This window comes from Cydia pomonella, chromosome 1, assembly GCF_033807575.1.
Source record: "Cydia pomonella isolate Wapato2018A chromosome 1, ilCydPomo1, whole genome shotgun sequence".
Classification (NCBI taxonomy): domain Eukaryota; kingdom Metazoa; phylum Arthropoda; class Insecta; order Lepidoptera; family Tortricidae; genus Cydia; species Cydia pomonella.
In genome coordinates this window covers 33,781,386-33,807,828 of record NC_084703.1, presented here as the reverse complement: position 1 = coordinate 33,807,828, position 26,443 = coordinate 33,781,386, and the positions used below count along the sequence as shown (strand labels likewise).

The 26,443-nt window shown below is 35.8% G+C and overlaps 1 protein-coding gene across 1 annotated transcript; it reads left to right on the top strand.

Moving 5' to 3' along the window:
• The first annotated feature begins 978 nt into the window (after nt 1–978).
• On the top strand, nt 979–22,558 carry LOC133520430 (GRIP and coiled-coil domain-containing protein 2). The gene is made up of 15 exons (XM_061854835.1): nt 979–1,153; nt 3,968–4,082; nt 5,960–6,403; nt 7,010–8,659; nt 8,742–8,838; nt 8,950–9,239; nt 9,527–9,717; nt 9,971–10,387; nt 10,795–10,922; nt 11,582–11,747; nt 12,857–13,087; nt 13,526–13,728; nt 16,374–16,530; nt 19,746–19,854; nt 20,113–22,558. Exons 1-15 carry the CDS (start codon nt 1,136–1,138, stop codon nt 20,169–20,171), a joined length of 4,275 nt encoding a protein of 1,424 aa, XP_061710819.1. The 5' UTR covers nt 979–1,135; the 3' UTR covers nt 20,172–22,558.
• Nucleotides 22,559–26,443: the final 3,885 nt, after the last annotated feature.

Here is a 26,443-nt window from a genome sequence, read left to right as displayed (position 1 = left end):
ACAATGGAAGAGGCAGACAAGGAGGGTATATATTTGTCTTGTACGAACTCCTCTACACTATAATTACCTTTATACATGAGAAACGACTTTAATTGTTTCATAAATATAATTTCATTTTTGGCCGCTATAATGTGGAGTGGTAGATGATTTTATTCGGGTTATTCTAGATGACCGGTCTGGCCGAGTGGGAAGCGGATGGTCCCGGATTTAAATACTTTAAATCCTGGTAAGACAACACAAGCCTTATTGAGCTTACTACAGCACTTTAGTCAATTTGTGTAATAATGTCGTATAATATTCTTTATTTACTTCAAACAAACGAAATCTTATCTCGAATTCCTTGTTTATTTATTTTAGATACGACTTATAATTTAATTTTAATTATGACTCATCCCAGAAGAGTGGGCAGCACTAGTGGTCATAGACAATCTATATTTTTTTTAATCTAAACACTATATACGTACTTATGGGCTCTACTGACCGGTGGGATTTATTAACAATGAAAAATTGTGAAATGAGTTCTCAAAGCGCCAATTACACCCACACTTCCCGGTAACGGACCCGAAATCTGTCCCAATTTCGGGCCTGATAATAATTTTCCATTTCACGGAATATCAGCACATATTGGGTTTGATATCAGGAGGCCTACCGCGAAAATCGAAGTTCGTCAGTCACTCTAATTACGTCTAAGTTAGAGTAAAAGAGAAAGATCCTCGCAATTTGCGAATTTCGATTTTCCCGGTAGGCCCCCAGGTCTGATAAAGTGTGGATGTATTTGGCACGTAACATCTAACCGAGGGCGTGGACCGGTGCGGTAATCTGTAGACAATTTATATAGTATTATTTTCATACTGAAATCGCTCTTTGGTGAAATCGACTAGCCAATAAAATGTTCTATAATTTCATATTTGTCATAGTTTTGTGCCCACACACACAATTTAATTGTCAACTTAATCAGATTGCGCGAATTGATTGTTGATGAAAGACGTCTGACGTACCGTGAGTTCCGTCATCCGTCGTTTCATGTTGATTTCATGATATTGTCATAATTTCGTGTACTTTTCGCTAATTCGTATTCTATTTATATTTATTATTTAACCAAGTATGCCTCGATTATGAATCGAAATCAATAAACATGGACACAGAAACTAAGGTAATTAAAATGTTCCATATCTGTATTTACCAACCAGCTTTTGCCACGGATAATTATATATTTTGCTAATTATTTAGTAACAGTACAGTAATTAACCTTGTATTGTAAAGTATGCTGTGTTGAGACTGTGTGCGAACCTATTTTTTTGTTTTAATGTGGTCCACTTGATTTGCAAGTTATAAGGAGTCATCAAATCATCTGCAAACAATTCATGACTCTGACTATATTATTCTGCTTGTTACACTCTAAAACTTCACATAGTACGGTCAGCTGCAGAGAAAAAGTATCCCCACTGCATACAAATTTTGTTTCAAACCTCTATACGGGGTGGGGGTACGTTTTCTCTGCACCTGACTGTACCTATCATGAAGTAAAGGTGGAAAGCCATGCTTTAAAGAAATAGAGTGAGCTCATATAATTGATATAATAAAAATACGTGGTGATATCGAGATTCCAAAAAAAAAGATGTATGTTCCTTAGTGTAAATTATTTCTACTAAATCAATTTTTAGGGTTCCATACCCAAAGGGTAAAACGGGACCCTATTACTTAGACTCTGCTGTCTGTCTGTCTGTCATCAGGCTGTATCTCTTGAACTGTGAGAGCTAGACAGTTGAAATTTCTACAGATGATGTATTTCTGTTGCTGCTACAACAACAAATACTAAAAAGTACAGAACCCTCGGTGGGCAAGTCCGACTTGCACTTGTCCGGTTTTATTTGTCTTCAAAAGCTATATTTTAAATGTATTGCAATAACATGAAAATAATTACAATTTCAATAGTTTTTTAGGTTGCTTGTGCTTACATTGAATTTTGCTAAAACATGAGTATTATAGTAATATAGTAGAAGTATTTCATGTTTATTATCTGTAATGAAACCTAAGACATGATTAAGAATGCCACTAGCAGACGTGACTACCCACACATTCAATTCGAATTTAAGCTCAGTGTCAACTGAACTGAAATCTGCAAGCATGTTAATGGGTATTATAAATATTTTCTCTGCAGTAATATGGTAATCTTTGACAGTTTTTTGTGTGAAATGTTTATTTTTAATATTGTGACAAAAACATGCAGGCTACATTTGTCTACTACTTGTTAAGTGCACATTGTCAGGTGACAACCAATATTTAGTACCTCAAGTTCAGAGCTAAAATAAATTGTATACTCAATACAGTTTTATAATGGTTCAAATTATTTTTAAAACTTAAATTATACTTGAGACAAGTGAGTGGGAAAGAAGCAGGGGGATGCTTTTAACCATATACTAGTAATAAAACATGGTTAATTTATAACCAACTTAAAAAAAGGACTAAGGTTATCAATTCAACCATTTTTTTTTCTATGATTGTTACCTCAGAACTCTGCCATTTCTGAACCAATTTAGGTTTTTTTTTTAAGTATATAATCCCTAGTTGCTCCTGATTTTACCAAAACCTAGTTCTGACAATTGGATCCATGAGGAATCCAGGAAACTCCTTGAATACATACATGTAACGATTTTAGTATTTTCATCAACAAACCAAGGATTTTCATCCAATCCATTTGATGAAGTGGTACTGTTGATGATGACCAGAACCGGACCTTTACGCATATTTCACTTTGGTGATTTGTCCTCTTCATTATGTTTGTTAAGCAAGTAAGTTTTGATGGAACATTTGTGTTAAGGTCTAGTACTCATAATAGGTCCCATGAGGTCCAACTCCTCAAATCTTGATGGCTTCTGATCCAGACTTTGAAACTTGAAACATACCCAAAGCACAAAAATGTTTTGTGACATAACAGTTTGGCCAGACAGGAACTAGTCATGCAGAATGATGCATCTCCCGTAAGAAAAACTAAAAATGAAAATAAAAATTAATCTTAAAAACAAAATAATAAGAACTTCAAAAAATATATAATTAAATATCATCCTGTTTTATATGCGGTAGCAACTGATACATGTGAAGTCTATGCCAAACCAAATAGTTACAATACTGGTTCTTTCCTTCTTATCGAAATACACTTGGCATACGGATTGACGTCGTGTTCAAGCTTTGGCTTGGCACCAACTTCTTTCTTTTCTTGCACTTGGAAAATCATACGCAAGGACAGGGAGGTAACACGTCGAACCTGGTTCGCGATAGGCGCTCAGTTGCCACGGTATATCAAAGAGAATTTGAAATAGAGGTGGATTGTCAAAGAAAACTTAGTAGCCACAGTAAATTTACTGCCATCTTTCGACACATGATTAAAACTTTGACTTTGATCCTTATTCTTTCACTGATGTGTGTTAAATTTATTGTATATCACAAAAAATGGTGCCATCTAATAGATCAAAGGCTAAAGGTATGGCAGAATCGTTTCGAGCGATGGCGCTACAATCTTTAGCCGATGCCCGGGAAGACGGCGCCACTTTTTAATAATTTGATTTTTTGTGTAATATTTTTTTGGAATTTGTGGTGTCATTTGACGACATAACAAGTGAACGACTGGGTCACAGTGGTTTTTCTTTTGGTTTAGAAGAAAACTAATTAAACATTAAACTCTTATTACACAATCAAGTGAATACGTGGCACACTAAAAGTATGACTGATAATCATACTTGCTATATAGAACATTAAATTATAATGACTTACAAATCTCTGTCAATTATTGAACTTTTTAAAAGGGATTCTAATCATAGATATTGAACCTATTTTGTTGAACGGCAGAAGGTACCCCTTCCTTCCATTTTAGCTAGTTCAAGTTCTAGGCAAGGGTTTAGTATTAGGGTACTTATGAATGAAATATCATTTAATATTTTATTGTATCCTTAATTGTATAATTTTTCAGACGCATCAAGATGTTTCTAAGAAAAATTCATTTGATGAGCTATCTAAGGAGGAACTGATTACAAAATGTAAAAGCTTGCTTCTAATTGCTCAAAAAGCAAGGCATTCCAAGCAAGGTGAGTATCATAAGGGGTGTACCGAAATAAAACTGTAAACTTCAAATGAAAAGAACTGATGCCATTGAGAACAAACTAAGGTTTTTAGAATAACTATCATGAAAAGCTACTTTTAATTTTGATAATAGACAGTTTTTTTTATTATTTTTTTTTTCCGTAGGAGTGATAGGCAGCTTCTTCCTAGCATATTCAGTGGCAGCTATTTACGGTTTTTCATATTTGCTTTCATCAGCCCATCACCTGCTGGAATTGTTAATGTTTTTTGGATGTCTCAATCTTCTCTTTTAATACACTTTTGATTTGAGCCCAATTATAGTTGGGAGAACGGCACTCCAGGACGTTTGGTGATCTTGCTGTGCTCTTCGATAATTACCAAATACGTTTTTTGTACGAATGAAATTGTATGATATTTGACTTGGCCTAGAATCAAATAATAATAATAAATATTATAGGACATTACTATACAAATTGACAAGTCCCGCGGTAAGCTCAATAAGGCTTGTGTTGTGGGTACTTAGGCAACGATATATATGTCACCGTAAAATTGTAAACACTCAGCAGTTTATAATCTCGCTAGTTACATCAGCTTCGTAGGTAGGGTCACTACCCACTAGGCCAAACCGGTCGTCAAAATAATCTATCCTAAACTTACTTTAGCTATCCTAAACTTTGTACGAAGAACTGACCTGGCTTTCATCGTAGTTCGTTCCACTTTAATCGCATATGCCCCCAGTTATTACGATAAATATGCTTCGGTTTCGCAAATTGTATTAGTAATTTTTCTGACGACGGTCACTTGTTCCTAGAGGTCTGCCGCTTCAAGGCATCTGTTCAAAAGACAACATACTAAATTAGTTATTTACTATGAAAAATTAGAGGTCATTTTAAGTGTTTCGAAATCAAGCATATAGAATTAGGGAATGCAAAAACCGGAGGTTTTTCAAAACCGGTTTTTTCTTCGGTTTTACCACAAAAAAAAACCGAAACCGGTTAAAACCGGTTTCGGTTTTTAGAATCAACAATTCTTACATTCATCGCCATGGAATAAAGAAAAGATTGCTTCACGTGTAAAAACGAATACTAGTATAGTACGAGGGTTGCTACTTATATATCCGGAAACAAAAAAACAAACGTACACGGCAGAAAAATTGTAACATTACTTCTATAATAGAATGTTACAAATTTTCTTGCTATTTGGAAAAGACAAATTTTCAGTGATCTCTTCTATTTACCGGTGTAACGTTGCTTAGCGTAAAACCAGAATTATTTATATTGGAATATAATTATAATACACAAATTAAATTTATTATTGGGGTAAGAAAGTCGTAGTCCTCTTGATTTGAAACAAAATTACAGCCAAGTGTGAGTGGGTCTCGCACACTAAGGGTTTACAAAGTATTTTTTTGTAAGATCAACTCATGGGTGACGTTTTTATAGATTTTCATTTAACTGACTATTTTATGTAATTGTTTAATTTTTTTTCTTTATAGCTTAATTTGGAGATAGGATAGGGTAATGGTAAATTTCTGCCCAAATTCTTAAATAACTTATAAACTTTTTATCTTAAACAATTTTGAGTCAATTTGTCCAGTAATTTTGGAACAAAAGAAAGATTGATGACAGACGGACCGACAAGACACAGAACCCTGAAAATTGTTATTGCTTTATTCCATACTAGTAATTTAATTTATTTCATAGATACAAAAGGTTACTATTACTTTAATTACCTTATCTTAATACCATTGCTTGAACTACTAAAGTGAAACTTTCAGTGTCTGATAAAACATAGCATTAAAAAAAATCGTTTACCTACAGTCATGGACATATTATGTATATTATTCTAGTAATATAATTTCATATATTTCCTTACATTACAGATCTTCAAAGTGAAATAGACCAATATAAAGTCAAACAACAGGAATATGAAAATTCAAAGAAACAATATGACGAAAAAATTCATACTCTTGAAGAACTTGCTAATTCTCTTACTGAGCAGAAACTTAATTACATAACTGACCTTGAGTCTGCCCAAAATAAATTGAAAAATTTAAATCAACAGTGTACAAAGTATGAGGAAGAAATCAAAAATCACAAAGCAGAATTATTGATAAAAGAAAAGAAATATGCAGATTCACTTGTCAAATTATCCGACCTGGATAGTGAAAATATATCATTCAAAAGACAAAATACCAGACTTGTGGAGGAAAACGAGCAACTTCTTAACCAGCTGTCTGAGTTGGAAACAAGGATAGAAGAGTTCAATAATATTGGACTACAGCAAACAGAACAATTAAAGGTGTTGGAAGAAAAACTCCAGTCAGGTAAGATGTTGTCCAACTTAGAGCAATGAAAAATGAATAGCTAGTAATTAAACAAATGATATTTTAGTTATTGCTTTAATCATGCAATCTTCTTATCTGATCTATATATCTTTTTTTCGTTATCTTTAGTCCGGCTCATTTCCGTTACTAATTCAGAAGTATAGTTCCATCCAGAAGAAAGCATGAAACTTCGCATGCATATTGCTTATTGGTTAAAAAAAATATAGAAAGGGAAGCAACTTTACAAGTAGATGCTTCCCAATTTTTTACCATTGTCCTATTTTCCAGTTAGTCATTGTTTTTAGAAGAATGGTTAATGTTATAAAACTTACAAAACTCAAAATTTGGGGCCACACAATTCGAAAACTACAAGTACTAGCAAAATACTTTAAAGGCAACTATTGTAGAAAATTTAATAAAGAATATATTGTACATTGGCAATTTTATTGTAACTTCAACCGTTAAAAAATGGGACACAAAAATGGGGGAAAAACCCACTAGACAAGTTATTTCACTTCTGTTTTTTTTCTTACCTACGCAAGATACATGCATGCCAATTTGTATGTTTTGATGTATGGCAATAATATTTTATACTGTTCATTACAGAATCTGCATTTGAAGCAACATTTAAAGAACTTAATGACAAAATTGCTGATCTAGAAAGTAAACTTAAATCATCAGAAAATACTGATGAAGTTAAGAATAAAACAGTTGAATATGAAAATAAGATAAAGGAGTTAACAGAACTATATGAGAATGAAAAAGTCTACCATGAAAGATCTAGCATTAAGTTAAAAAGTTACAAAGATAAAATATCGAAATGTGCTGCTTGTATAAATCAACTTAAAAATTCTAGATTCATATTATCGAAAACAGTTAAAGAATATTCAGAAAACATTCCTAAATGGCAAAATGACATTATCGCGGCTTCCGTTGTTTTAGACGGCCAGTTAAAAAAGCTAAATGAAGAAAATAATGCATTAAAAGATAAGATAGCCCTATTAGAGGAGCAATTAAAACAACAGACGAGTTTAACAGACTGTGATTCTACAGTACCTACGTTAAAAGAAGAAGTTCACGCTCTAAGAAACCAAATTATCCAATTACAAAATCAAAAAGGTGATTTGGAACAAAATAACAATGAACTAACACAGCATTTACAAACTCTTAAAGATAATATTCAAGATAGTGATAACATAAAACATGAACTGGAAAAACTAGGAGAAAAATATGACGCTTTATTAATTAGGAACACAGAATTGGAAAAGATAGAGACTAAGAATGTGGAACTCATTGACCAGCTACAGAAAAGCAATACCAATAATGAAGTTATGGTACATTTGGAATTACAAATAAGAGCTTTGGAAAGCGAAAAATCTACACTAGTCAAAGAAAAACTAAATGCTAGGGACATGTCACTGGAATTAGAAGGGAAAAATAATATCTTGACCAGTCAAATTCAAAAAATGCAAAATGATATACATAATTTGAACTTAAAAATTAATGAATTAACAAAAGAGAACGAAATTTTATACGATCGTGCAAAATCTGAAAAAGATGGACAAGTCAGTGTGTTAAAATGTCAAGTGGCAGCTCTCCAAGAGCAGCATGATTTACTGAAAAACGAGTATGAAAGTGTGGTCGATATTAATGGATTATTAAAGGAAGAAGTTGAAACTCTGAAATTATCTTTAGAACAGCCCAAAGATGAGTCCGACAATATGTCTGAATTAAATGTATCATTACAAGCAGATATTGTAAAGTTGGAAACAAAATTGTCGGCGTACAAACAGGAAAATGCTTCACTTATAGCCGAAGTTAAAGAATCGCGTTCGAAACTAAAAGAGTTTGATAGTTTAGTAGCTGAAAATGAAGATGCAAAATTAAAACTTTCCAGTTATAAAACAGAAAACGCAGAGTTACTAAACGAAATGAAAGAAATAAATCAAGTACTTAAAGAACGCGGAGAGAGTATATCTAAATTACAAAAAGCTATTGGGGAAATGGAGAGGTTAATAGATACACTAGAAAAAGACAGGGATATCACCAATCAGGAGAAAGAAGAACTTCGTAAAACAATAGGAGTGTTAGAACGTGAATTAAATAATGCAAATCAGAAAACTACCGAAGAAAGTGGCATAAGCCAGAAGTTATTATCTGACAAAGAAACTGCACAAAGGAGTGTGGCTGAAAAAGAAGCTGTAATTTTGGCTTTAAGAGAAGAAATAGAGAAACTTAAACAACAGTCTTGTTCTGGTGAATATGTGCATGTTACTATTTCGTTTTATGTTTTTTTTAGTATATGAATATCGTAATCACTTTCAATTTTATGTTTTAGCTCCGGACATAAGTAATGAAGATATGTCTACTTCAACCATATCTAAAGCGGAAGAATATTCACGTATGCGAGATTTAGATGAAACTTTTGAGGAAAAGTAAGAAATAGAATTGATTCATTTTTTTACTACATTTATTCGAATTGAGTATTATTAAAGAATTAATAAAGCAATGTTTAATAATTTTATATGACGATAAAAAAATTACAGGTACACGAAGCTACGAATTTTTGCTTTGAAATTGAAAAAGAAGTTGAATGAAACCATGATGCAGTTGCAAAGTGCAGAAAAAGAAAAAGAAAAACTTACTAAGTTACTTGAAGAGACTCCCAAAACAATGGTAGCCTCGATTAACGAGGTCGATCATGGGCACACGGACCAGACTCAGCAGGAACAAAAAAATCAGGCACTTATATCGGAACTCGAGACAAAAGTGCAAAGTCTGACTCTCTCTGTCCAGTCTATGGAAAGTTCTACGAGTGAATTACAACTACTTAAAGGTAATATTATTATCAGCGCATTGAAAGAATCGGCATCGTTAGAGCTTATGCTTACGATGCGTTTACTGCGGTACGTACAAGTCTTCGGGATTGTCGCTATTTTATTTTTCAATTTCGGGGGCTCGTTTAACGAACGGTATTACACTAATTATTGCTTTATCATTGAAACTCAGATACATATATGTATATACGAGTTGGTAGATTAATATAATAATATTAGTCTAAGTCTAATACTAAACGAGAAATGGGTCCTTGTCATAAGAACAAAGCATTAATATTGGTTTTAGGTGAACTTGCAAGTGTAAACCAAAGGTTAGAAGCTGAAATAGAGGCACACAAGGCTACAAAGGAAAGCCTGGATAAGGCTCGTCGCGATGTTAAGAAAAAAGATGTTCTGAGCCTAGAAATGGAAGATTATGAGAAATCTATGAAAGACTTAACTTCGAAGATGCAGGAAAACAAGAAAAAAATTGTACAGGTGAAGTATCAACTTGAACCAATCAAGTTTATGGTCTATGTTTATACTTCAACTACATGCAGGGTTTGTTTTTATTAACACTTATGAATATTTAACTTTTTAATGATTAAATCTTTGGTGTACTCCCATTTGTACCCGCCTCATGTATGTATGGCGGCGGTCACGTGGGGCGGGGACAAATTAGAATACACAAAATCTTTTGATATTATTATATTAGTAAATACTCATTGTGGCGAACATCCCTTATTTTCAGATGGAGTCTACAATCGATACGCAAGAAGGAACCATCGCCTCAATGAAAGTACAAATTAATTTGTTAGAAGAACAAATAAAAGCTGAAGAAACACAGAATCGGTTGATCCGAGAAGAATTACAGAATGCTATCGACGAATCAAAAGAAAAGGATGAAGTCATTCAAGCAAAAAATAACGTGATTTCAAAATTAGAGCAAGAAGTCGAGGACGAGAGGCGGAAAAATGAAGAATCCAATTTTGAGACTACTTCTTTACTAAGTGACAAAGAAAAGATAATCGTCAGTCTTGGCCAAGACAAGGCGGAATTGAATAACAAAATGAAACGAATCGAGTTCAAGTGCGCTGAACTGAATGACCAATTGAATATCACAAAAATTGAGTTGGAGGACTTAAAGACTGAACATGCTAGTTATAAGGTGAGGTATTTGTTCTAGAAAAATTATAAATAATAATGATCAAAAAATAACTTACTAAGAAATGCTAGTGATTGTTCCCGATCATTTTAATACCGTCGATACTGCGGACACATGTGTCCTCGGGATAGATATACTATTTTACATTACAGTACATATGGTGTTACTTTACTGCATTGGTGCGATAATTAGCACATTACGTAACTATGTCGAAAATTTAAAGGGCCACATGTATTTAAAAACGTTGTACGAGACATGTGCGAATAGGCAATTCGCATCTCGTGTCGATTTAAAACACTCCCTTAAAATGCTTTAATTTATCTCCACTCATTGCGAAATTCCTATTTTTCGCCTTTGTATATTAATGTACAATTTTTTTACTTATGTACAAATATAAATAATTGATGCAGGTTAGAGCTCAAGCCGTGCTGCGGCAAAATCAGACGGTAGATCACAGCCAGGAGGAGCGACTGAAGGAAGAAGCCGCTGCGTTTAAGGCTCACATCGAAACCCTTACGTCTAAACTGGCGACCGTCCAGTAAGTAATAGTACATTGTGATATTTACAAGTGTGCAGACACATTACACACGAGGCGATATTGTGCTATAAGAAAGCCGATGTGTGTAATGATAAATGCACACGCGTTTCATACGTCGTTTTTCAACATACTTGCGAGGAAAAAAATATATTTTCATATTAATAAAATTGTAATAATTAAAATGTTAGTATTAATTGTTGCATCTGTCATACTGCCTGCCGGCCCCTCGACCCTGCCGCTGGCGGGTCGACCGGCCCCCGCCAGCGCCCTCCAGTCCTTGTTGTAAAATCTACTCGACTAATTTAGAAGGCTCCGTCTCCATACATATTATTAGCAATTATTTACAATCTTTACTCGGATTATCATTCATTACGCAAGTACGAGCAGGAGTGCGATAATATAATTAAAAAAACACGTCTGTGTAATATCTAGAGTTATGAGCCTAAATGCAGTTCAGTTTCTACGTTCGTACGCTACGAGCAAGTGTGTTGAAAAACATAATTATTTAAATTTCCGTGGCAATTCAGGTCCTGTGCCCAAACCTATCCGAGAAGTTCAGCTTGCGCCACCCATGGACCATGGCCCGATCCGATAAATACTATTAGCGTTGGTCCAACTGGCCTTTGAACTGATTCAAAACCAGTGTACATTGATTTCAGGTCGCAGTGGTCCGCGGCTGAGGAGGAGGCGGCGGCGGGGCGGCGGCGCGCGGCGGAGACTGCGGGCGAGCTGGCGCGCGCGCAGCAGCGGGCGGCGCGGCTGCACGCCGACCTCGCGCGCCTCACGCAGCAACTCGAAACCGAGCGGACGCACCACAAGCTACAAGTACACATCCTTTATTCTTACAAAAATATCACTCACGCTTCTGGCCTCGTAACGGAATGTGTCGTCTAGATTAATGTGTCAGTCAGGCTGTAATCAAACCCTATTAAACCGACTATAAACAAATCCATATTTCAAGCCTCTTTGCTACTTTGTTTGTAGTCTAAACATTTAGTATAAAAATACAAAAATATGATGTTATTCGCTATGTGCACGACTGTCACGCAACCTAGCGTCCGCAAGTCTAGGGGAAAACGTCAGTTCACTACATCTTAAAAAACTGCTCCAAAACTAAAAACTACTGAACGGATTTTCATACGACTTTCATCTATCAATAGAGTGATTCTTAAGGAAGGCTTAGGTATATAACTTGGTAAGGTTTTGTGTAAATTGGTTGAAATATGACAATGTTGTCGGAAAAAATCACGCTGGCTAGGAGCTTTATTCGAAAACGCTGCCTAATCCGTTTGAGCTATAACAACACAATGTATGGTGGGGTTGTTTCTCATTCATAGGCCTACAAAAAAGTCTGCGATTTCAAATGTCTATCTTTTAAAGATAACTTACTATACCCATTCTTAACTTCTAGAAACAGATCACGTAATATGTGGCATTTGCAAAGCTATTTATATGGATACATTATTAACAATGATAAAATTAAATACGTTAGTTATATTAAGCATTTCATACAGATTACAATGATCCCTTATACCATACACTTTAAATGAATATTTCAGAAGAAATCGAAAATTAAAGTTTCATTTCGAGCCATATAACTTGTACGAAATGTTAAAGAGGCTATCCGCAGTTAGTTCTTATTTTTACCACCTTATGCGCTGGGATAGCTTTACTTACCCCCACCACGCACTTCGCACGGTCCCAATATGTTGACCATTATTGTGCCTTCTGAAAAGTTGATACGATTCTTTAAATACCACTACTAATTTCGGTTATTTACCTTCAAAGGCGAGCTGACTACCGCCCACCGTGCGTTAGAAAAAATAAATCATCAAAACGTCTTCAGTGGGTGCAGTATATTAGTAATGCTTTTACGAATTTCGTATCGCAAACCACCTCCTTTCAACAGTTTATTTTCACCTCTGTATCTCTAGGTATCAACACTTACACAATGTTACAAGACACAAATGGCGGACATGGAGGCGCGACACCACAAAGAGTGTGACGAGCTGAGGAACCAGCTGACGATCGCGCAGGAGACTGCGCCGCTGCCGCTGCCGCTGCCCGACCTCGACAACCGCAACTACGTGCCCGTCATACCCAAGGAGGACAGCGACTCGGAGCTGGACATCAATGTGTCCATGATACCGAGAGAAGAAGGAGAGGTTGGTTCCTGTGAAGCCGGCCCCACTGTGATAGTCTGTTAGTGACTCGGCGAACCGCCAATTCGTGAGCCGCATGAAGCTATTTGGCGGCTCTCCCAAGTCACCAAACAATGAAAATTTAATAAGATTAATAATGAAATTCGATAAGATTTAGACTAGTTCCTTAAGCCATATTAAAATTATTTTAAAACGGGATACTCATGTAATTTTTTGACAAATAATCGCAAGACATGTTGCGATCTGTTTTGATGACCCCTGAACGGGACTAGTTTTGCTGAACTAGAGACATATCGGAAAATGTAGATGTCTATAATGAGCGACGCCACCCGCGTTACGTATATTATATCGCGTTTTAAGGCTGTCTTTATCTCTTTATCACAGGATTCCTTGGGAAATATGCCTTTTAGTTGCTTGTAGTAATGATAAGTGTTTGTTTAGGGTTCAGAATCGGCGCCATCGCCACCGCCGTCGAAGTACAAAGCCGAAGGTTCGAAGGGCGGCGCGCGGTCGCCGGTGCCGCTGGAGCAGCTCCTGGAGGAGGGCGTGCCCGAGGACGAAGCCTCCGACGCCGCGGCCCTCGGCCTCACGCCCGACCAGGAGATCCTGGACCTGCGCCGCAAGCTGCTTTCGCAGCAACACAGGTCAGTGGTGACTGGTGACGGCAGACAAATAGCTCTAGAGCGAAGGTGCTCCTAGAGAGCGTGCCCCAGGACGAAGTCGCGGAATTATCAGTACTGCTACTTGAAAATGGATGTTACGACGAACGAAAAATCAACGCTCAACAATTTGCTAGCTAATATTATAATCGGATTAACCGGAACTCTATTTTCAACTCCTTCTGTTTGTAATATTAGTTGTAAATTTTTGAGCAATACATCTAGGGTCAAGTGTAAACAGTCATATAACAATTCAACCATAAAAAGTTCAATTTTTTTTATTAAGTAGCAGTACTGATAATTTCGCAACTCAATGCTAGAAGGCGACTACGAAAATAACAGAGATGTCAAAAATAGTTTATAAGAAGTATTTAAATACAAAATACAAATACTTTTTTGTTATACTATTTCAAATGCAAAATACAAAATAGTTTTCAAATTTGTACTTACTTAAAATACTAACAAAAAAATAGGATTTCGAATTACGTTTTTAAAATACGAGTACAAATACTTTACGATAAAAAGTACTCTTCAATAATGAATACCTAGTCTGAATGAACAAGTATTACTCGGAATTTCCACGTCGGAAAGGCTTTCTTTATTCTTTAAAAACAGTGTGTCAATCAGTCCTCTAGAGTGCAAATTTCGTGTTGTGTCCTCATGTTAAACAGTTGAATGGATTTTTAAGTGATGTTTTTAATATAAAATTTTAAAAGCATTAATTTAGATTTGTAATGTTTTACAGCTCAGCTAGTGTATGCCTCTCGTTGGTTGGTGAAAACGTCTGGTTTGTGTTTTACCAGGGCAGAAAAGTTTGTTAACCTCACGTGCCTTGAAACCCTCCCAACGCTTGTGGTCATGTGCGGTTTTACTAAACATATTCACCAGTTCCATGTTAAAATAATAAAAGAATTGTAAGGATTGTAACGTCAGGCGGGATTGTAACTCCCACCTATTTTGTAATTTGAAAATAGAAAATGGTCTCAAAATATATTTCATAAAATACAAAATAGTTTTCTTTAAAAGTTATTTAAATACAAAATAGGTATTTTGCATTTAGTATTTTCATTTTAAATACAATTATTTCAAATAAGTCACATCTCTGGAAAATAATAAGCGTTTTGGAACCTAATCTAATTTATAGACCACTCGTATGTTACTTATTTCTCTATGCAATGAAGTTTTAAATCAAGCACTTTATGCCGTGAAAATTACAGTAAATATCGACCGCAATCAGAATACGATTCGAAAGTACCGTTAGCACAACAGCTTATAATTAATAATTATAATCATAAATGATACCTTCATACTACAAGCGCAGACCCTCATTGACTGAGCGAGCGAATCGTCTACGTTTCAGCTTGGGAAATTACTCTTTCGTATGTACGCCATTTGTCCGGCTGCTCGGAGGGTTGCATTTTTGAACAGCTATGATAATTATATACTTGAATTTTTTTAACGAATTATTTGTTGCACTTATTTTCAAAATGGCGTGACCATAGGGGCTGCACGGCAGCTCGCAGAGGCTCTAGTAGATAATATTAAACATTCACTACACACATATTGCAGCATTATTCTTTATAAAGTACCCCTTTATACCTATTTAGATAATACTAGCGACCAGCCCAAGCTTCGCACGGGTAACACAAACAAATTATACACCCAAACCTTCCTCTATTGATTGGTGAAAACCGCATGAAAATCCGTTCAGTAGTTTTTTGCGTTTATCGTGAATATACATACATACAGACAGACGCGGCGGGGACTTTGTTTTATAAGGTGTAGTGATTTTATTTATCCTTTTTAGGGTTCCGTAGTCAACTAGGAACCCTTATAGTTTCGCCATGTCCGTCTGTCTGTCTGTCTGTCCGAGGCTTTGCTCCGTGGTCGTTAGTGCTAGAAAGCTGAAATTTGGCATGGATATATAAATCAATAAAACCGACAAAGTCGTACAATAAAATCTAAAAAAATATTTTTTTTTTAGGGTACCTCCCCTACACGTAAAGTGGGGGTGAAATTTTTTTTTTTCGCTTCAACCCTAGAGTGTGGGGTATCGTTGGAAAGGTCTTTCAAAACTAATAGGGGTTTTCAAGAAACATTTTTTGATAAAGTGAATTTATTTGGAGATAATCGCTCCGAAAGAAAAAAAAATTGTGTGCCCCCCCCTCTAACTTTTGAACCATAGGTCCAAAAAATATGAAAAAAAGCGTGGAAGTAGAACTTAAGAATGACATTAAATGAAAACTATAGCGGACATGATCAGTTTAGCTATTTTTGAGTTATCACAAAAAGTTTTCCCTTCATAGTAAAAAGACTCACTTTAATTAGGTACTGATTATGCAAATTTGCCTATTTGTTTAACTCGGGTGAAAGGTACCGTTTCATCCCTTGGTTAACAATTTACTATACTTTAAGCTCCAGTTTAGCTTATTGTGACGGAAGAGTAACTACGGAACCCTACACTGAGCGTGGCCCGACATGCTCTTGGCCGGTTTTTGAAGGTGGTTTTAAATTTTTTTTAAGGTTTAACTACGTATATTACAATATACATTTGAACACACGATTTTTTATATATTTTTTTTATTTGCCGGAAAAAAAGCTATCTAATACCGTGAAATTTGTATTGGTAGAGTGAAACACGTAACCGTGCTGCTTGCGGAGTCGGAGCGCGAGTGCGCGCGCATGGCGCAACTCAGCGAGCTGCTGAAGGGCGAGCTGCGGCGCGTGCGCGGCGCCGCCGGCAACTCCGCGCACAACGCCGAGTACATGAAGAACGTTACGCTCAAGGTATGGAAAATTTCTTAGGTAAAATATTGCCGTTAGCTTTAGTCTAAAACCTTTCATTTTAAGATATTTTTTTCGGGAAACGGTGAATTTCGTTTTCGCGGTGCAATTTGGGAAGAATTTGAGTCATATTAGTCTTTTCTTGCAACATTGCTGCAAATATCATTTTGACAGGTGCCTTCAGACAGTTGACGTCCAAAGTGCGTGGCGGGACAAGTATGTACAAGTAACCACAACGTACTGCGTCAGAAAATGTGTTTTTGGGACTGCTGGCTGACTCCCTCCCATACGATGCGGGATCTCAATAAAAACAGACCGAATGCAGCGAATACAACCATCATACTTTACTTTTTAACCAACTTCATCATTTTGGTATCGTCTTGGCTTGTCTCAACAACAACATAGACTAACATCGAACATGCCCAAAGAAGATGTTGACGAATACCGAAGTGAGCCGGAATAAGAATTAGACAAACAACAAAGACAACTAAAGATGATATGGACGACCCACGAAAGTGACGAATGAAGAATGGGTGACGAAAGCAGAACGGAACAAATTTAAGAACTTGACAAAAAACGATTGAGACGAGCCAAGACTATGCCATTCATTATTTTGCAGAAGGCCCTCAATTCATCGAGATCTTTGTTTTTTTAAGCTTGTTCCCAGATTTCTCGAAGAAAGCTGGCGCGATTTGGGATTTTTTTTATTTTTGTACTCTAGTACTTTTATATGTCAATTAAATGACTGCCAGTGAGATCGAAATAAACTTTATAAGAAACGCGGCGCGCGGGGGACGAGGGCCCTTGTCTATGGGATCATAACAGCAGTATTGTTAGAAATATATATTAATAAAATGTATGCGGACTTCTGGGAAAACCAACATTTACTTTTATTTTACTTATATTTACTGTTGTCTTAGAAAAGATATTGTGTACAACGGTACATACCTACCTTAAACCGTTATTATGTACCTGTTGCACAAAACACTATTGAAAGGGTCCTGTTATTATCATGTCAGGCTGTAATAATCGGATCCTGGAGAAATTTCGGTCACTGAGTTCTAATTAGTCGCCCGTATATATAAGCGATAGCGTAGTTCCAACGTCCGAAGCAATCCGGAATTGTTACGATTTGTAACGCGTTTATACGTTAATCACTAGAAAAATTATGAAATCAAGTTGGTTAACCTCGTTAATGGACATAAATGATGTTGTATCATCCTTTAATGAGTAAATAATTATTTAGAAGATATAATAGAAAAATTACTAGTTCTGTGTAACAGTTGACTGCCCGTTTGATGGAGATTACGCTTACAAAACTTTGTTCACGGAAAACTAATGGGATCACTTCGGTCTTGCAAATCAGTTAAATGCGTTCTTTTTTTCATAGGAGCCATAGAAGATAGTGTCACAAGAGCAGAATGATATATTTACGGATAGGACATACATTGAAACCTATCTATATCCACAGCGAAGAATTCTAAAACAAAAGCTTTGGGTGTAATGAGGGATTCTATTGATAACGCCTTTGATGACAATAATTTTGCTACCATGTGACACATACTCACACCACTTATGAGTAAAATAAAGTAACCTTTATGATATTCGATAGGCAGCGACGGAATAGATATAGACGAAGAACTTAGTACATTTTTGATTTCGAGAAACACTCCAAATTACTATGATCTGATACATATCACTGAAGGTTATCCCTTCTCCATGAATATACACCGCCCGCAGATTAAAAAAAAAGTCCAATAAAGTTTAGATTGACAAAAATAAAAGTATATATGTCACACCTCTTGCGTGGCATATAAATAGTTAGTACAGTCAAGGTATTAAATATAGACCCGGACAAAGTGCCAAAAATATATACACACTACCTTAATGCATAGGTAATAAGGTCGTGTATACATATTTTTGGCACTTTTTTCGTGACGATATTTAATACCTTGACTGTACCTGGGCGACCGAGCTTTGCTCGGTTATAATTATAACTATTTATTGTAATATGGTTGTGTATAGGTGATAATCTTAACTACATTTTTTTACTAAATTAAACTTGTCTAAAACAATAAAAATTAAAAAATTATATATAAACTTGAACATATAAAAAAAAAAAATTTAGTCACCGGGTGAGATTCGAACCCGTAACACTCGTTTAGCAGTCCGCGTCTTAACCCGCTGGACCAGACGGACAGTGGCCGGCAACACGAAATTAGCGACCATATTCTGCGTGGAAAGAAAAACGCATGAAAACTCGAAAACACGCGTTTTCCCAAACATAAGAATAATCTAGATAGATTGTATACCCCCAAAAACCCCCATATACCAAATTTCAGCGAAATCGTTAGAGCCGTTTCCGAGATCACAGAAATATATATATAAATATATATACAAGAATTGCTCGTTTAAAGGTATAAGATTTGTTTTACAAAGGGGAAAAGTTGTGTTTCACTCGGAGGCAAAGTTTGTTTAACCCTCGTGCCTTGAAACCCTCGCAACGCTCAAGATTCCATTTCTCGAACCACTCGCTATGCTCGTGGTTCAATTTTGGAATCTTTCGCTTGCTCGGGTATCAATATTAGCACGAACGGTTCAACAAACTTTGCCTCCGAGTGAAACACAAAAATTTTCACCACACCAACGCTAAGAAACTATTAACTATAAAATACCAAAACATTCAAATTAAATCAAATCCAAATGAATGTAATAATAAAATTATCATTCAAAATCATCATTTAAAAGTCAATTCTACTAGCTAACATAAGGAAACAACTCAAAATTTGTATCAGATTACTTTGCCCACATGTGGATAAAATGCAACTTTCTCATTAGTTTTTGAACAATCAAAAGGGCCTTTACCAGTTGGTGGGGTGAAAGATATTATATTGGATGTGGTTAACATTTTAATGTGGTTCAGTCACTCGCGGCGCAATGCCCGTGGGGTCATTATTGGCTCTAGTCAGACTTTTATACTTATTCTAGTTTTTGCCATAACGGTTTGCGGGTCACTATGGCTTTAGGCTTTAAGAGTCGAAATTACAAAATCAGTTTATACGTACTAACGAAGTAACTATTGGACATTTTGGTTTCTTTCGTCACTCACCAAAAGCTCGATTTTGTTGATTGAGGTGTGTAATAAAGAGTGTTGTATTGTATTACCAAAACTCATAATACAATCTACTGTCGTTATTCAAATATTGTCGTGTATTTAGTTCCTGACGCTGCCTCCGGGTGACGAGCGCAGTCGGCTTGTGCCCGTGCTGCAGAAGATCCTGTCCCTGACCAATGACGAGACGAGCAAAATTCAGGCAGTTGCCAAAGGTAACATTACTTGCACATGGCGCTGTACGGCGTGGTACTGTATCTCGCTAAAACTATTTCTTTCCACTATCTAAAAAAGCATTTAACATAATCCTCTTAATGTATTACCCAATAACAGTACAAACCTTTTTGTTTGAACTATTGTAGTGTCTCCATTTACGTATTCTAATTTGAAGTAATTTTCTCTATTAATAATACGTTCTTAACGTCATCATCATCAGTTTATATGTATTGTTTATGTATGTCTTGTTGTTTCAGGAATGGATCCAAATCCAAAAGGGTGGGGAAGCTACCTGCCTTGGCCTGGGGGAAAATAGCGTTGTATTTTGTGTAGCCATATGCTTTGATGAAATTAGGAAAAAAAAGAAATAGGTTAAACAAACAATACATAAAAATGTTAAATTGTAAGTATCGGTGAAATTAATTTCAAAAGTATGTAATGTTGGCTGTTAAAAATAGTTTGATCGAGAAATAATTTACTCTTAATTTATGTATTGTATTATGCTTGCCGCCTCGACGGAGACTCAATTATCCACGCAAGTCTCTTGCAGTTCATTATTCCTGAATATGGTACAAATTATAACGTGAATAATGACTGTTATTTGGAACAAGACGGAGGAATGGGCTTACGAGGATGAACTCTAAAATAGATCGCATACTAAATAAACTCACATACACACAAACTTATTCATTCCGAATGTTATTTTTATTTAAGAAATGTATCAATTTAAATTTGTGCTTTATACAATCTTTACGAGTAATTGTAACATATATTTATATGAATTTTTAACGTCTTTAAGTATTAGTTGTTTTGTATTATATTCGTTTTTAGTTCAGGAAATCACAATTGTGTGAAAGGATAAATAACGCGACAGTTTATATAATTATTGTATTTGGCTTTACCATTTGTCATATATTACGTTTGCGAAACGTACCTCATTCAATTATACTATTTGATGAATTTATTAATGTGTAGTGCAGTAATGGACCCCTTGAATATCAACAGGTATTCAAACTAGTTTCATTATTAAAATGACGGTCATTAAGCCGTGACATCATTTTATATGGCAAAAATGATAATAAACATTAATTTGAATAATAAATGCCAGCAAGTTTGGAACCGGATGTCTGCCTTATCTAATATAACAAGCATAGTGTCGGCCCGGTGAATCTATTTTCAGTTGCATGTTACAACATTAAAATGTTATGTTCTCCTCGAACTTACTGTTCCAGGCGCTGTTCTACTGGAAGTTATAGTGCAAGTTGATCGTGCATTTCATAGTCAACATTCCATACCATGTGCAAATAACTATTACCACTAAAATAAACATTGGTTATAATATAGGTTTATATCATTATGCATACAATAGTCAGTATTTTCCTACTGAAGTTATATTTTATTGCTTACTATAATAAGTATATGTGTTTTCAGTACATAATGAACACATGTAGCTCGTAATGGTCGTAACATTGTAGAAATCCCAAGAAAGGAATTAAATCGGAGGGCAAACTATTATCTAAAAATGTTTCTGGTTCTTATTTGATTGCTTCTTTTATCATAATCTGTCAATTAGCATAACGTCCAATTTGATGACACGTATTGTTTTTACAAGCTTTTATTAAACTCGCCCTGTTAGTATGTATGAATATTAGTGTGGTTCAAATCTTGGAAACTAAATTTGACCTAGTTCCCGGTTTGGAGCTGAAATTTTGCTTACATATGTAAGTCGGGTGACAATGCAATATTATGGTACCATCAAGCTGATCTGATGATGGAGACAGGAGGTGGCGATGGAAACTCTGTGATGAAACAACGCAACCCAATTGTGTTTGGGGTTTTTAGAACCATCTTGATCAGTATTAGTTGCATGTGGAAAGAAAAGTATAGTCAGCGTTAGAAGCTTGTACAGTCAGCGTCAAATACTTCGTAGCAGTCAAAGTACCCAAATAGTTCGGTACACCATATATTTAGTATGGTGTACCGAACTATTTGGCCACTTTGACTGCTACGAATTATTTGACGCTGACTGTACTAAAAATGTTTTTATTTTTTGCCAAAAACTTATTTACGAAATGTTACTTATATAAACAGCAGATATCCACTCGTCGGAAATGGTATCTTAATTGTTTGCAAAACGTTGATGACTTTGCCTTTTGCAATTTTGAAGTAGTTTCTTCACTTTAGTTAGTGCGATTGACTGAAGAAGAAGAAAATATGTATATAAATTATGTCATTAAATCATAAATATTATAATTTGTATTCGATTTATATCGATTTACGCGGTGCTTAAATAAACAAATTTCCGTTACATTCAGCAGCAAAGTTATTTCTTGAAACCATCGTAACGCTCAAGTTTCAACTCTTTTAACTTCGCATTTTAACTATCCATCATGGTTCTATTTAGAAATCCTATAATAAATAGATATAAGCAAGAGAGGTAAATAACAACTTTAGCAAAATTGTATAATAAATACGGCAGTGCATCTCTTGTTTTTCGGTACAACACATGATACTTAGTCAAATGTAGTTGTAACATCTCACCAACTATAGGTGTCTGGAAATCACATGGTTACATGGTTATATATTGAGAAAATATACCTACTACTAAACAGTTTCTTTAAATAAATATAAGAAATGTAGATGAAATAGATTTATATTTATTTATATGTAGATAAATAATAAATCACTTATGTAATTCAGAAATCTGTTTTATTTCACCTTATGTTTAGGTACTTACTCAAAAAATAATCTCACGAGGAATTTAAGCGTTTTTGGGAATTGATAGTTATAATATAAATTGGTCTCATATATCTGTTTGATATTGACAGTAACACATACTCGATAAAAACTTCGGAAAAAAACTTGTTCCAAAGACACGATAAATTACACCACAAGAGAAAATTACTGCTGAGAACATTTTCAGGTTTTTTGTCAGGTCACCGAATACGGTGGGTTTGGTTTACAAAGACCATGACTAATCATAACACTTTCAGGTTGGTGTTCTAGTGGCGAGGCGTTCCTAGAATCACTAGCTTAATGCATTTTCTTTAGATGTTATTCCTTTTATGGTTATATGAAAATATTAGTACTATGGTACCAGCTTTCCTAACTTTACTCTAGCTCATGAGGCGCTACCATGATTGCACGGAACGGCCTATTATAGCGATTTTAGTATTTTCATCAACAAATTAAGTATTTTCATCCAAAACAGGGCCATTTGATGAAGTGTAACTGCTGATGATTAGAACGGGACTCTTTAACAACGCATACTTATTTCACTTTTGGCGATTTGTTTACTTCGGTATTTTTGTTAAGGAAGTATAAGTTATGAAGGCCTGCTGCAGATTTTACCGTTGTATTGTTTTGTGACGAAGCCTGTAGCTGATTGTGAGTTTGTGTTCACCTGACGAAGCCTGCGTTGCGGGTATAAAATTATGATCCCTGAATAAAATTCATACATAGCTTTGAAGGAACATTTGTGTAGGTCTAGTTCTGATTTTGGGTTCTTTGAGGTCCAACTCCTCAAATCTTGATAGCTTCAGATCCAGACCTTGAAACTTACCCGAAGTGCAAAAATATTTAGTTACATGACATTTTTGGGATTTTGCCAGAAAGGAACTCATAAAAAACTTTAAACAAAAAATGCAAAATAAAATTAATCTTATAAAAAGTAAAACCGACTTCAAAAAGGATCAAATAAAATATTATCCCGTGTTATATGCACCAGCAACTAATACGTTTGAAGTCGGTGCCAAGCCAAATAGTTACAATAGATACAAGCCGCGTAGCCAACGAGCAAATTGCTTACGCTATGGAAGGTATATGTAGAGGTAAGGAAAAAAACCTTGCATTGGTGGCGCTACAATACCTAGAATACTTAAAAAAAAACAAATACATAGCGCATTTCACACCGTCAATAACGCCGTGAAATATCATGTTTAAGTTGGGCCATACATCTGCTCCTTCTGATCTTGCTAGATTTCAATTTATAAATGACCCTAAATGTGACTGTGGTGCTGAGGAGGCTGATATTAACCATATATTATTTTCTTGTCCCTTATACGATCGCACTGACCTCCCTTCCTTGCTTATTAACCTTGATTTATATCACATCTTAGCTTGGTTCATCTTCCATAATAACTAAAGTATATTTTATAATATTAAGTAGGATATTTATCACATTGTATTTTTTTTATTGAATATACCTGACCTGACCACTTTTTCCAAAGTCCGAATATCCTACAATATCCTTTATGCCTTTCCGCGTTTAATTTCCCACTCTTTTTCGTGACGTTGGGTACGGGCAACACAGCTCTTCAGTACATACATAGAAAAAAAAATCGGCCAAGTGCGAGTTGGACTCGCACAGGAAGGGTTCCGTACCATTATCTATAAAAACGGTCACCCATCCAAGTACTGACCCCGCCCGACGTTGCTTAACTTCGGGGATTGGATGAGAACCTCGAGATTGGAAAGAAATATTTATTTTATACTGTTTTTAGTATTTGTTGTTATAGCGGCAACAGAAATACATAATCTGTAAAAAATTCAACTGGCTAACTATCACAGTTCATGAGATACAGCCTGGAGAAAGACGGACGGACAGCGGAGTCTCAGTAATAGGGTCCCGTTTGACCCTTTGGGTACGGAACCCTAAAAACGCCTACGTTCTTAGCTACTCTAGCGCTACTCTGGAAAGATTTGGAACTATGATTATAGCTAACAGCTGGACCCTTTGCAACAGTTCCAGTATTCCTTACCTCTACCTTCCATGCTTACGCTCCGTAGCGATCGATACGCAACTGTCACTGTCGCACTAAAATGGAAGAGTGATAGAGAGACAAATCGTTTCGTTGTCGAAGCGATATCGGTTGTCACCTTGGCTAGGCCAGCTGGTTTACTGTTTATATACTGGTTTTTTCTTTTTTATCGAACTAAGCATTCGGTTTGACGGCGTGACGCTTATAAGATTTGGCTTGGCACCGACTTCAAAAGTATCAGTTGCTAGCGCATACAATATGGGATAATATTTTATTTTATCCTTTTTGAAGTCGGTTTTACTTTTTTTAAGATTAATTTTTGTTACAGACAAGTTGGGTGTGCTTCAGTACCTATAGCTGCGGCATTTCTGAAATTTGCTGTAACCTCCTGCTTGTGTAAATTCTTCGGATTAGGTTGCCGAACGGAGTCAAGGCTCCTCAAGTAAGCTGTGCCAGTGTCGGGAAGATGAATAGTACAGGCAGCGGCAGAAGGCGCCTTGCGGGTAAGGTGTTCCAAACTAACTGAACACATCTTTATCGCAAAGAAAATAAGACTGTGCGAAGGACATTTTGAACACCCCAGCCGCTTAGCTAGTTTTGCTGCTGACTGTACTCGTATCCATACAGTTAATGATAATTCCTAATGTTTATTGCGAATGGAATGGTCAATTAAGATAAGATAGGTACAGTTTTAACATTTAACCAGCAATAAAACACTTATCTTTTTCGCCAAATAATATTTGACCTACTTAGCTAATTATTTTCCTATACTGAGCTATAAAGTCTCTAAGACCTAATCCCATACAACTTCTTGAACTACTTTTCTTTGCTTGACTTCTCATGCTCGTAACGTAACGTTCGCCTTAATCCCCTGAGTGCCACAGACTCGATATCACATCAGCATCAGAAGAGATTCAATTATTTCACTTATTCCCCAGCAACAAGTGCTATCATCACGAACAGGACCATTATATATTGTAGGTAGTTGCCTTACATGAAAGATCAATCGCAGAGCCGGCCTATTCTCGGCGACGTCACTATCCCCTATGATGAGAATCTCGTGATTGCCGTTTAGGACAACTCCAGCAAGAAGGTACTTAGACATGACACACGAGATGGAGCTTGAAAGAGTCTCGGCAGGTGGCTACTGGCTACATCAAGGGTCGGATGCAGTTGGCGGCCCTAACCACCGGTAGCCTTAGATCGCGCTCCGCTACCGGCGGCATCGGAGGGTTTATTGCTTTCACATGTTTGACTTTCACAACTTCGTTAGTCTAAGACGAAGAATAAAGAGAATACCTTTGTAGCTAATTTAAAGAGAATTTAATGGGAAATTAGAATTACATTTAATGTCTAGTCTGTTTTTATGTTTTTAGTATCGCGATTAGATAAACGATGTATCCTACCCTTGGACTATATCTTAACTCTATGATCCTACCTATCGATTTTTAACCGACTTAAAAATACCAAAAGGAAAAGATATTCTTGTGACTGAAAGTAGGTATGCCTACTTCACGTTTGGCGATACCTATGTTACATTAATATTATTCTTCATTAAGCTTATTCAGCAAGTTAAGTAGGTTTTTTAAGCAATATGTTTGTCAAGATCGAGTTCCGATGAATTGATTCCACGATGAATTGAGGGAACTCCTCAAAACTTAAGAGCTTTCCAACTAGTACTAAAATTGCGTTTCTTATTATTATTTTAATCTAGAAACCAAGCATTTCCCTTTAAACAGTGTTATTTGGTGAAATCCTGAATAGATTTCCTTCGCGATAAGTATTTTATTATTATACGTCGCGATAATCATGAGATGCGATATGATCG

Excerpts from the sequence above, each read along its gene's own strand:
- LOC133520430 (XM_061854835.1), top strand. Across the intron at positions 9,240-9,526 it reads TGAATTACAACTACTTAAAG|GTGAACTTGCAAGTGTAAAC; the intron begins GTAATATTATTA and ends TATTGGTTTTAG. Across the intron at positions 13,088-13,525 it reads TACCGAGAGAAGAAGGAGAG|GGTTCAGAATCGGCGCCATC; the intron begins GTTGGTTCCTGT and ends GTGTTTGTTTAG.